The sequence below is a fragment of the Cetorhinus maximus genome, chromosome 22, assembly GCF_964194155.1.
Source record: "Cetorhinus maximus chromosome 22, sCetMax3.hap1.1, whole genome shotgun sequence".
NCBI classification, from domain to species: Eukaryota; Metazoa; Chordata; class Chondrichthyes; order Lamniformes; family Cetorhinidae; genus Cetorhinus; species Cetorhinus maximus.
Window position 1 is genome coordinate 32,482,090 of NC_135900.1, and position 12,543 is coordinate 32,494,632.

A 12,543-nucleotide genomic window follows, 5' to 3' on the forward strand; every position below is an offset into this window, starting at 1 on the left:
TGCTTCCAATATCCCTTTTTAAAAATGTATTCTCCTACTTAATTCCAAATCCCAGTAAACAGCGATCTATCATTTAATCAGAATTACCTGGAAAAACTCAGCAGGTCTGGCAGCATCGGCGGAGAAGAAATCAGTTAACGTTTCGAGCCCTCATGGCCCTTCGGCAGAACTGAAGCTCCCTTCTTCTAACTATGCTTCAGTTCTGCCGAAGGGCCATGAGGGCTCGAAACGTTAACTGATTTCTTCTCCGCCGATGCTGCCAGACCTGCTGAGTTTTTCCAGGTAATTCTGTTTTTGTTTTGGATTTCCAGCATCTGCAGTAGCTTTTAGCTTTTTGTTTTTATCATTTAATCAGTTGTTTTAGAAATTATAGCAGCATCATCCATATTTAGTCAAGCTTTCAAGAGAAATCCCTCTATTTTCTGTGGATCCCTGGGTGGGAATAGTACAGTGGAGTGCCTAATCCTGTAGCAAATACATCTGCGCCTACATGGGAATCTGATGCAAATGAAGTGGAATTGGGCTTTATAATTGTACCCAGCCCCAGTCATACGAAGAATTGACAGTGGCGTACACTAATGCCATGGAGGACCCAGGTAAATATTTTCATTAAACAGGGGCTTCACTGAATGTTTGGGCTGAAGATAGAGGTTGACTTTGCTCCCCTCCCATCTCCCCCTCCTACCTATTCCATGCCTATGTTACCTCTTGACTCAATTTTTGTACTTTCTTTCTCACTAGTCTCGTCACACTCCATAAACTGAAACTTATCCAAAATTATGCCGCCTACATACTATCTTGTACAAAAAGTGTAATTTTAACCCCAGCCTCCGTGAGTAAAATCAGTGTATGGTGTAAAATTGGTGGCCGTCACAATTCCGTCATTTTCCTGCCGGGTGGATTAGATTAAAATCACACCCTGGTGCTGCTCACCTCCTACTGTCCTTGCCAATCTATACTCCTTCCCTGTCCCACTGTATATTGGCCTTACACTATTCAACTACTGCATCATTTTTGCCTTATTTTGACTCTAGCCTTCTGTGCATCAATTGTTGCATCCACTTCATCGTTGGTGGTAGACTGTCACCAGTATTGGCCCTAATCGCTAAAATTCCATTCATATGTGAAAGACCTAAAACCTGCTTCAGGCATGGGTAAAAGACATCATCAAAGTTCATCCTTATCCAATATGGTGGGTGCCTGACTTCCACTCATAAATGTGTGCATGCTTATCAGCCATTCTGCGACCCTATCAGGCAGCACAGCATCTGAATAATTGGTGGTCCATAACCCAATTTCTAGGCTGTTCTATTCCAGAAAGCTAGTTTGTGAAAGATACAACTAGAGCCAATCTTTACACGCTTCTACATTTATTTACAGAGATACACTTTACAAGAATACACCTCCTAACCCAACAGCCACAGATTTAGTCTATTCATGTCTACTTATAAGAGTCCCAAGTGAATGCCCAATTAATGCCCCCCTCAACTGCAAGAAATTAAACACAATTAATATACAATTAACATAGGCCAGTGTTATAATCTCAGTCCAGAAATTTCCAGTCCAGTTGGCATTGGGTGTCATGGCAGGTGAGGTGGGGGGTGGGGAGTGCGGAGATCAATATGGCGAGATGGCCAAATATCAATTTTATGCCGTCATGAAACCAGTTTGCGATTGTCCGCTCCACCTGTCAATGGTGGGCCAAGTTTCCTGTCGCCATGCATTGGGAACCGAATTTCAATACTTTCCCATCTCATTATAAGCCCTACTTGCCAGAATCATCCCCCCACGCTGGATTATCCAGGCACGTCAGCGTGATTGCACACCGATGTGTTTCACAACTGTACAAAAGTGACGTGCACCTGGCGAGCTGCATTTCACTTGGGACTTCGAAGTTTGTTTGCCTACAGTGCTTCAGGCAGCACTCACGATCATTAATGTCAGGCTTCACAGGCAGAACCACATTGTTTTTAGGGGGGGCTCATCAGGCAGGTCTCTACCTACCAGACTAGCCATAAGGCGGGGGTGGCTTTTCAGTGGCTGCAGGGCTAAGGCTTGCTTAGGGAATGGGCATAAGAGGCCTCAGGCAAGGGAAGAGGCTGCAGGGTGAGGGCTGTATTGGAGAAGGTGGGTATCCCAGGATGTGTGTGGGAGCACATGTTGATTTGTGCAAATGGCCTCAAGATGGTGAGGGCTGAGGAGGCAGTCTCTAGAGGAGATGAGGCCAGATGGAGGCGTGTGATTGAGTGGTGATTGAATCATTCTTCGGTTTTCTGCACTGGATGGCTGACCTCTTGTGTGCAGCATTGGCACTGACCACCTCTGCCACCACCTCTCAAGCCAGCATGGTGAGATTGATGGGCCTCCTGTGACCAGAGCGGTAGTAGAGGACATGGCGGCGGGCCTCCACAGCATCCAGAAGGTGTCCTAGGGCTGCGTCACTGAATCGGGGGGCTGCGCCCTTCTTGGCTTTTGGGGCAATGTCTTCACCGGTGCCGTCCTGGGCTGTAAGCATTGAGAAGTATGCATGCAGTTTAAGTATGGTGCCTGGTGTGAGGAAGCGGTGAGGGAACAGCATGATGGGCAAATTGGAGGCCACCCACCAGCGAGGTGGCGTGTTTCTTGTGGCTGCATAATTAATGAGATGGGAAGCGATGATACGACATGAAAACCTGCCATTTTGGCCGACAGGTAGAACGACTTTTTTACCCGCCTGCTACCGCACTTTGTGCAAATCTGGGATGATTCCGCCCTCAACCTTGTAACCGCCCTCGCTACTCATTGTCAACTTTTTCTTATTCATTGATGGTATGTGGGCGTCGCTGGCTAGGCCATCATTTCTTGCCCATCCCGAAATGCCCTCGAGAAGCTGGTGGTGAGCTGCTTTCTTGAACCACCGCAATCCCTGTGGTGTAGGTACACCCCCAGTGCTGTTAGGGAGGGAGTTCCTCCCTAAATGAGCCCTACAATCATTCCTTTACAGCCCCCTCTTCCCTTTTATTCCTTTCATATTTTTAATGATCCTACTCTATTTGTCCTTGTTGTAACTGCAACCTGTCCTGGGCTGTAATATTTCAGCTACATTGTTGGATGAAGTCCAACAATTTTCCCAAAAATGATGCTGCTACTTAGAATATTGCAATTGTCTCACTGTACTTATGATAGTCTATGTTTTAATATTTTGCTGTAGTACTAAAGGAGAATGCGCCTTCTTTGTCTTAATGCTTGCACACCATTTCCAAAATGCAGAAAATGCTGGAAATTGAGAAATATAGACTCCGTGAAGCACCTTGGGACGTTTTATAATGTTAGAAGTGCTATATAAATGCAACTTGTTGTTGTTGGAACATTGACTAGGAAGTCAAATAAAGACAAATAGAACTGGTCAAAACAACCATGGGTGCAGAGAAAACAAGTAAAAGTCATTTGTGCAGAAATAGTAATTACTCTGCTCAGAGCAAACTGCATAATTTTAGCTAGTCCAAATCTCTGTAGACATTCAAGGGTCTCTCAGACTTGGTTCTGGCAAATTGAAGCTAAGCGGCCTGGATTCGGTAAGTGGTTTGTACCCCCAATGGGCAGAGTGTGCTTTCTATATTGGACAAACAGAAATTCTACAGCTTCAAGTTTCTTAGTATCTTGGTTGTGAGATTATAGTAATTTTCCTACTTTGCCAAACTCCCAAGTGTTGCTCGATTTGCAGTACTGTAGGGGCAAGTGAAAGTTGGTGCAATGCTTGTTCAGTCAACACAATCTAGTGGGTCTTTTGGCATGGTTGAACACTGTCCCTAATACCCAAACAAGAATATTCTTGAAGCATAAGTGATGCACAATACTATTCAGGGACTGTTCAGTGCACCCCTGTGGTGTAACTATTAAGCTTCAAACTATTTAAAAACTATAGTTCAAAAATACTGTGTTGGATCAACTACTATGCTGTGTATTTGCAGAGAAAAATGCCTTTGAAACTTCAAAATTGCAAGATTAAAAACATTAAAATACCATAACTGTAAGAATGTGAGGTCAAAAGATTTGTGACAGGAAGCTAATGCCTAATGACATTTTTGGCTTGAGAGGCTAACTTGAAGACTGTTTTAAACAAGATTATTTAATTGAATTATGAACAGGAAAACCCATATATAAATCAAATGAACATAAGTATTCTAGTGATATCGATTGAGACAACTGCATTTACAGATTCCTCCACTCAACACTTGCTTTCTTTATCTTTCCAATCGATCTATGATGCACTGCAAATATCTGTCAGCTTCACTGGGATTTATTTCAAGAATTTCCTTGCCTGGTGAATGTGTAACTTATATTATACATGGATGATTTGTTAGAAAACAAATGCTTCATCTCCCTTTGAACACACGCTAAAGTTGACATAACCCTACTGTGGAGCCCAAACAAAATTTATCACTTAAAAATCTACCCATTCTAAAACTTACAATTGTAATAGGAGCCATCTTAATCAGTTTCTTCTCTTCCCTTTCCTTTTCTTTTCAGTCTTATAATATGTTACCTAACTGTTCTTTATGACCCTTACACTGGCTAGAATGCTTCATTCTTGCTAACTGCTGTGGTGATTAGTGGAAAGGATTGTCTGCATCACCAGTTATTCAGGGCTTTTAGTATGCAGTTAATTCACATGAAGCTCCACAACCATCTGTTCATGGTTTGTTAGGCTGGAAAGCTTTATTCCCTCTGTTGTACCATTTAGTTGGCAGCAGTATATCTTCTGACAGAGTTGGAACCATATAGGAAGAGTTTTAGAGGATGATTAGAGTGGGGAGAAGGGTGGCGAAGAGAAGGACATAACCCTGGCAAAAAGATGGTGGGTGTTGAGCCCCTAATGATTGTGCCTGTTTTTCCTCATCCATGTTACAGAAATGTTTTGCCTTCAGAATGTGGAACTTACTACCACAAGGAGCAGTTGAGACAACTAGTATAGATGCATTTAAGGCAGAGCTAGATAAACATGTGGGGGAAAGGAATATGAGAATATGTGATAAAAGCAAAATACTGTGGAGGCTGGAAATCTGAAACAAAAACAAAAATTGCTGGAAAAACTCAGCAGGTCTGACAGCATCTGTGGAGAGGAAGACAGAGTTAATGTTTCGAGTCCTATAACTCTGATGAAGAGTCATATGGACTCGAAATAACTCTGCCTTCCTCTCCACAGATGCTGTCAGACCTGCTGAGTTTTTCCAGCAATTTTTGTTTTTGTTGTATGAGAATATGTGATTTGGGTTTGATGAAGAAGCATTGGAGAAGGCTCATGTGGTGAACCAGTATGGAACTGTTGGCTTGAATGGCCTGTTGCTATACTGCAAATACTATGCGATAACTTTTCTATCCCGTTGACTGCAAAACACCTGCCTATCTGAACTGAAGTCTGTCACTACAAATTAGTTCTGGCAGGTGCCAATTTGTGGGAGGTATGCAGGACAAATGAGCTCACTCGGCATGGTATGTCAGGGTCATTGTCTTTTATTCAGAATTGCATTTTGTGGTTTCACTGGCATTTTTTTTTTGAAGACTAAACTGCAGAGTGTGCAATAACTGCAAGAGTTAGACGGTTCCTCTTTCAATCAGTGTCACACAGTTCTAGTTACTCTGTGTAACTGAGGAAATGTAACCCAAGTACTCCTTCTGGAGTTGCACAATATTGTGAGTGATGCAAATTCAAAACCTCCCACTTATCTCATATCCAATAAGGGTTCCAGAGAGCATAGGAACAGCATTATTTGTGAATGAAAGTTTGAAAAAGTTTCTTTCTGATCATTTCAGTAAAAATGAGATAAAAGGGTTTTTTTTAATAAGAATAATCTTCTGTATTAATAAAAATTGTTTTCAGATCAGGTTAAAGATGATAAGCAACAGTATGAATATCGCAGTTTAAATCAGTTTGTGGGTGCGGGTTATGGAATTTGAGTAAAATCAGTATTATGGTTGTACAATAATTCATTGAGAGCTCTTTTGTGGAAATTATAATGCGTATTCTTTTATTTACATTAAGTTACAAACCCTTAGGAAATAGGTGCTCAAGGATTGTGATGATTTGTCAAGATAATTGTGCTTAGGTTTGAACACAATCCTTTCTGATATCATTAACTTATAATTCCTCTTAAGGCAGTTTCATAATTGATTTAATGACATTGTGTAAATAAAATATATCACTAGGGTTATTAAAGGTAATGTACCATCAGTGAGAAAGTGTATAGGAACATAAGAACAGGAGTATACCATTCAATCCCTTAAGCTTATTTTGCCATTCAATTAGATCCTGACTGATTATCTCAATCTATTTACCCATACGTGTTCCATATCCCCTGATAAACTTTCCAAACAAAAATCTACCAATCTCAGTCCTGAACATTTTAATTGACCCAAAACCCACAGCCTTTTGTTTGAGTGAATTCTAGATTTCAACTACTCTTTGTGTGAAAAAGTTCTTCCCGATTTCACTCCTAAATGGCCTAATGCTAAGATTAGTACTGTGATTATGACCTCTCGTTCTGGATTCCTCCACCAGAGAAAATCTACCTTATTGAATCCCTTTATCATTTTAAACACCTCTATTAGATCACCCCCTAAACTTCAAAACAGGAAGGAACATAAGCCAAGTTTATCCAATTTGGCTCACGGGGGAGAATTTTCTCCCCTTCGGGGGGGGTGGGGGGTTGTGCGGGTGCGCGCGCAGCTGATCGCTGCCCGTGGGCGGCTGGGCGCAGCCATTTTATGTGTGCAGGCCAATTAAGGCCCACCCAGTGTCATGTGAGCCTGGAAGCGCTGAGCGCTCTCTGTGCTGGTTGGGGGGGGTGGGGATTGCCTGAGTCGGGGCCTGTGCTCTTTCGCGCATGCTCGCAAAAGAGCGCAGAAACCTGAGGCACAGAGCTGCCTTGGAGATTAGGTTAAGCTTAAAAATTTTAATAAAGGGAAAAAAAAGGACATGTCCCCTCATGTGAAACTGTCACATGAGCTGGGACATGTCTATGAATTTTATTAAAAAATTTTTCAAATCTTTAAAAACCTTCATGAAACCTCATCCCGCCCAGGGATGAGGTTCCATGAAAAATGCGAAGGCCGCCTGGGCTCTTTGCCTGCCCGCCAGCCTTAAGGTTGGACGGGCAGCTCAGTTTATTGTTTTTATTGATAGTTAACTGGCCTTAATAGGCCTTTGACGTATTGGCGGGCGCGCACCCGAGTAGGCTGCACGCCTGCCGAACTGAAAATCTGAATGACGCGGGGTGATGGCACACCTGCCGCGTGTCATTTTAAGCCTCAGCGAGCAGGCCCCGCCCACATTCGCCGAGCCGAAGATTCTACCCATAAAGTTAGCTTATCTGTTTAGGATACAGGTGAACTACCCTTGTTGAAATACATTAGACAATTTCCATTTTTTAATGATTGTATTTTTTAATGTAGATGAAAGTCTCAAGTATTATTGTACAGGGATGATCTAGGATTGCAGTCAAGTACTTTAACCATATGCAAGCTTCACAGGATTAGTAACATCTTTTTGCATAACAGCATTTCAGGAAAAGAATGAGATTAAAAATCATATGTGTCAGATATTGAGCTCTTCCACTCAGACTTGAAAGGGTTAGTATAGTGGACAAGAAATAGAGTTCTGCACAATTGAATCCATTGTAAGAGAATATTGACAATGACTGTAGCAATCCATACGATCAAGGAGAACGCTGAGCAGTGGCGGCCTTAACTTAATATTGTGCGGAGGATGAGCAGTCCAGGGCCAGTGGCCAATGGCCTCCACTGGTGAGGGAGAATTCCGTCCATAGTAAACCAGACCCAGGCAACTCCTCAAAATCCCTCCTCTCCACATTGTGGCAGGAGACCTAAAGGAAACTTTAGAGCAGAGATTAAAAATAACTTGGGATGGTGTACAAAACACCAAGAATTGGATTAATTGGCATAGCATAAGGTGGCTGGGCACAGTTGGGGAAAGTGTCAGCCTTGGAAGAATCCCTACCAAGTACGAGTGTCCATGCAATTAGCTGTTCGAACTCTAACCTTTTCAGAATAATTAATGAATAACAGAGGGGATCAGGACAAAGACACAAAGTGATTTGGTGAGTCCTAGCAAGTAATACATCAAAGAATGTTGGTAATTGGCCCTGTGGCTTTCATTCTTTGCCCTATTTCTTTCAATTCATTGACTCAAAATAATGGGTTCAGGTTCATTATCAACAGGTTTAAGTACTAAGATTCCAACACTCCAACAAAGCTCTGATTGTGGCTGTACTTGTGGCTAAGTAGTAGGTGTAGGTCTGAGTGCATATGCTTGAAAGGTAACACGGTCGCTTAACAGTGATTTTGAATCTCTCTCTGCAAGTTAGACCGCAGAAAAGTTCAACAATTTATCTTAGTCAAGATTTCTTAAATTTAATGATGTTGGAATACAGCTGGTATGGGCAGGTAGGTACTGTTTAAAGAGCTTCTTTCCATTTTTAAAAGTCACTGTGAACCAATCTTTACGAGTTTATAAGTCTCCAGAGATATCTGGATGCTTTTTAACAAACCATTTGTTATCGTGTGAATGGTGTGTATGACGATCAGAGAAAGAATTATAATTAATTTCTGAATAGAAAAGTACATCGTTTCAGATGAGCTTGGATTTCAAGTGGATCTCAGCATTTTATCAATTTGCTGGTCTTGCACAAAACGCTGTGTGTGATGTGTGACAGAGAACTGCTTTGTAGTTGCTCATTTTGCAAATGCCTCTTGTGGGTTAGTGGTAAAGTGCAATAGCGAGAGGTTATTTCATACCAGAATGTGAATGTAGAAATCTGAACAGTTGCAGTTTTCAAACAAATGTTAATATTGATAAGTAACACAGATTGGTGCCATTAACAAGTAAACTCCAGTGGTTTCCGTTTAATAATGATTGACCCTTTTTCTGTTAACCATATGTCATAGCTTAGAATGCAATATCTTAATAAGAACTATAACTCATTTAGGAGTTTTTGATTGTCACCAAATTGATTAGATTTGCACTTTTTATTATCATGGGTGAAAAAAGGAAGGTTTTGAATAAGAGCTCTGAGAAAAGGCATAGATTCCAGAAATAAAAGTTCAGAATATTAGTCACTGTGTATGCTGTGAGTCCATCATTTTAATTTTAGGTTTCCTATATTTATGGTTATTGGCTAAAAGGAAAGAAAGCAATTGCATTTATATATATTGCCTTTCCTAACCTTAGGATATCCCAAAGGACTTTACAGCCATTTGAAGTACTTTTTTGTTTATTCACTGTTGTAATGTAGGAAGAGAAGATAAAGGCTATTCAAAATAATTGTTTAAAATTGTTTAAAAACAATTTAAGCACTTGTAAAGATTTCATGGATTGTCATCTTTTCACTCATTTAAATTGAATATGTTCTCCAATGACACCACCTTCCAATAGGAAACTGATCCTTCCCAATATGATCACATTATATCTCTAATTGTAGATATGTTAGCAAAACTTGAATACATTATGCATTAGAAACAAGACTTTTCCTATCCTAGCTCCTTGCACAGATTTTTTTACATCATTGGGTGGAATTGCCCGGTCCTGATGGCTGCAAGTGTCATGGCGGGCGTGAGTGGACAATATGGCGAGAAGGCCAGAAAGCAGTTTTACGCCGTCGTGAAACCAGTTTGCGATCGTCCGTTGGACCCGTCAATGATGGGTCGTGTTTCCCGATGCTGCACGTTGGGAACCTAATTTCAATACTTTAGCATCTCATTATAAGGCCAGCTTGCCGGAATCATCCCACCATGCTGGATCATCTGGACACGTTGGCGTGGTTGCGCCCTGATGTGTTTCACATTTGTACATAAACAATGTGCACGTGGTGAGTTGCACTTCGCTTGGGACTTTAAGGTTTGTTTGCCTACCGTGTTTCGGGCAGCACTTGCGGTCATCAGTGCCGGGCTTCACAGACAGCGCCACATCACTTTTAGAGGGGCTCGCGGGCAGGTCTCTACCTACCAGACCAGCCGTAAAGCTTTTCAGTGGCTGCAGGGCTAGGGCTTGCTTGGGGAAGGGGTGAAAGGGAAGAGGCTGCAGGGTGAGGGCTGTGCTGGGGGACGAGGGTACCCCAGGGAGTATGTGGGGGCATATGCTGGTCTGTACAAGTGGCCTCAAGGTGGTGAGGGCTGAGGAGGCAGTCTCCAGAGGAGATGAGGCCAGATGGAGATGTGAGGATGCTTGTGAGAGAGTGAGTGGTGATGTCCCTTGAGCTGGCAGTGGGTGAGATGCCAATGAATGTGTGATTGCCTTGTGAGTGTGTGAGTTCAGAGTGATGAGATGATTGCCTTACCCTGGCAGCGCGGATGAGATCATTCATCCATTTTCTGCACTGGTTGGCTGACCTCTTGTGTGCAGCATTAGCACTGACCACCTCTCCACCTAAGCCAGTGGTGAGACTGATGGGCCTCCTGCGGCCAGAATGGGAGTAGAGGACATTGCAGCAGCCTCCATGGCACCCAGAAGGCATCCCAGGGATGTATCACTGAATCGGGGGACTGCACTCTTCTTGGCTTTTGGGTCCATGTCTTCTGTGCAGCGCTGCTGCAGTTTAAATATGATGCCTGGCGTGAGGAAGTGGTGAAGTAATGGCGTGGTGGGCAAATTGGAGGCCGCCCACCAGCAAGAAGGCATGTTTCCTGTGGCTGCATAATTAATAAGGCGTGAAGGGGACAATACGGTGCGAAAGCCCACCATTATGGCTGGCAGGTAAAATGTCTTCTTTCACGCCCGCTACCGCACTTGGTGCGAATCTGGATTAATTCCGCCCATTGTGTCCAACACCATTTCAGCTCCCTGCACTTGTATTAATTTCACTCTTGTTTGTTACTCATGGATCTGCAATTTCTGGCATTGTGATGTAATGTCCTTTCATAATGCCTAATTGTGGTTGAAACTTTCAGCAGGATTTTCAAAGATCTTTTAACTTAGACAATAGTGAGGTGGTTTAACACGAGGTAGTTTGGGAATACAGGGGCCACATTCTGTGTATGCGGTTAGTTCTCAGACAGACCTGCTGGCCTGGGTTTGGTGTTCTGACGAAGCATCATCACATCCCACCAAGCAGAGATTCTAATTCACCACACCCTTTGAAATGTTGTAAAACTATAAAATACAACCATATCAGAGGAATCTGGAAATAAAATGGCATCTAGATAAATGATTGTAGATTAATTTAATGAAGAAACTCTGGCTTAGAAATTTGGTTGCATCCTTGTAGCTGTCAAGGCCACTGTGACTCTTATAGTTTTTAAGCTATGGGCCCTTGCCAGGACCCAGGTGACAGGAGTGTGTTTGTGAGATATGCATGAGGCATTTGAAACTGTGCCTGTGGTAGAAGAGCTGGCAGACAGTGCGTGAGATGTGAGTTGTGGGTAGGTGGGTGTTGTAATAATGGTGAGTGTGCAAGTGTAAAGAGGGGGTGCAGTGGAGTGTGGTGCAGTGATTGTAGGAAATTGAAGGGAATCAGGGAACAGTAGTCTTGAGAGTAGTGTGAGTCTCATAACTAATGAAGCTGTAGGTGCTGGAGGTGTGAGTAGAGTCTAAGGGAGCAGTATTCTTACCTTGACATATCCAATGAGATCATTGAACCTCTTCTGGCATTTCTGCGTGTAAAACACCTGACATTCACATACGCTACCACCTCCTACCATTGACAAAGGAGTTGATACCTGCAAGGGCTTCCTACCATCAGGGACAAAGAGGAGCCATCCCACTTTCCATTGCCTGTATCTCCAAGGCAGCATCCATAAACCTTGGTGCTCCTTCAGCACTTGTTTAAGCATTTTCTTCCTTTATGTCTTTCCCTGTTGTCTGTAGCCTCCCCTTTAAGGAGGTACTGGCTGCCTTTAAGTGGTGACAAAGACCCACCGTTAAATGACCCTTCCCCTGACAGTTGTGATCCAATGAGTAGAATGGATGGTGCTGGCTGCATACCTGCATGATTCAAATGTTCAGACAGCACAAATATTTACAAGACAAATTCACACTGGGTGTCATATTTTGCAATATCCAATTTAAAAATGATAGTAGGCCTGCTGCCACTGGCTGCAGTTCATCCCTTACTCCAGTTATATATACAAATTCTGGCCAGTGTTTTCCCCGATATGCCAGAAATTATGGAGACAGATTAAAGGTAAAAATAGATATGGCTGCAGAGGTTACTGCCTAAAGTTGCCCTTCAAATGTGCATAAAATTGAATTAATAGAAACCTGCTCACTTCTGCTTAATCAGTATCTGTGAGGACCTCAAAGCAGCTATGCGCTCATTTCTGATTCTCCACATCAGGAGTGGAGTTTTCCCAGAGAAGGCGAGGTGGGTTTGGGTGTGTACGGGAAGCTAAATCCCCTAACATGAGGTCGGATCAGGATCCCGAAAGCATCCCACTCTCTTCCGAGTCTCACCTGGGCTAGCATTGGGAGCCCCTCTGCAGTCGGTAAGTAATTAAAATATTCAAATAGCTCATTAAATATGGTTTTAACGCTCAGTTCAGGATGTGACAGCT

The 12,543-nt window shown here is 42.7% G+C and overlaps 1 protein-coding gene across 2 annotated transcripts in view; it reads left to right on the forward strand.

Annotated features, from left to right (window-relative positions):
* Positions 1–12,543, forward strand: part of tfec (transcription factor EC) — a 145,274-nt gene that overhangs the window by 20,794 nt on the left and 111,937 nt on the right. The window contains exon 1 of one of the 2 annotated variants that reach the window (XM_078568049.1): positions 8,219–8,442. The exons of the other annotated variant lie outside the window; for it this stretch is intronic. Coding sequence (XP_078424175.1) covers positions 8,413–8,442 — 30 coding nt within the window. The 5' untranslated portion in view covers positions 8,219–8,412. Of the gene's footprint in view, positions 1–8,218; positions 8,443–12,543 lie in introns of those variants that run through there. 2 annotated transcript variants of the gene reach the window in all.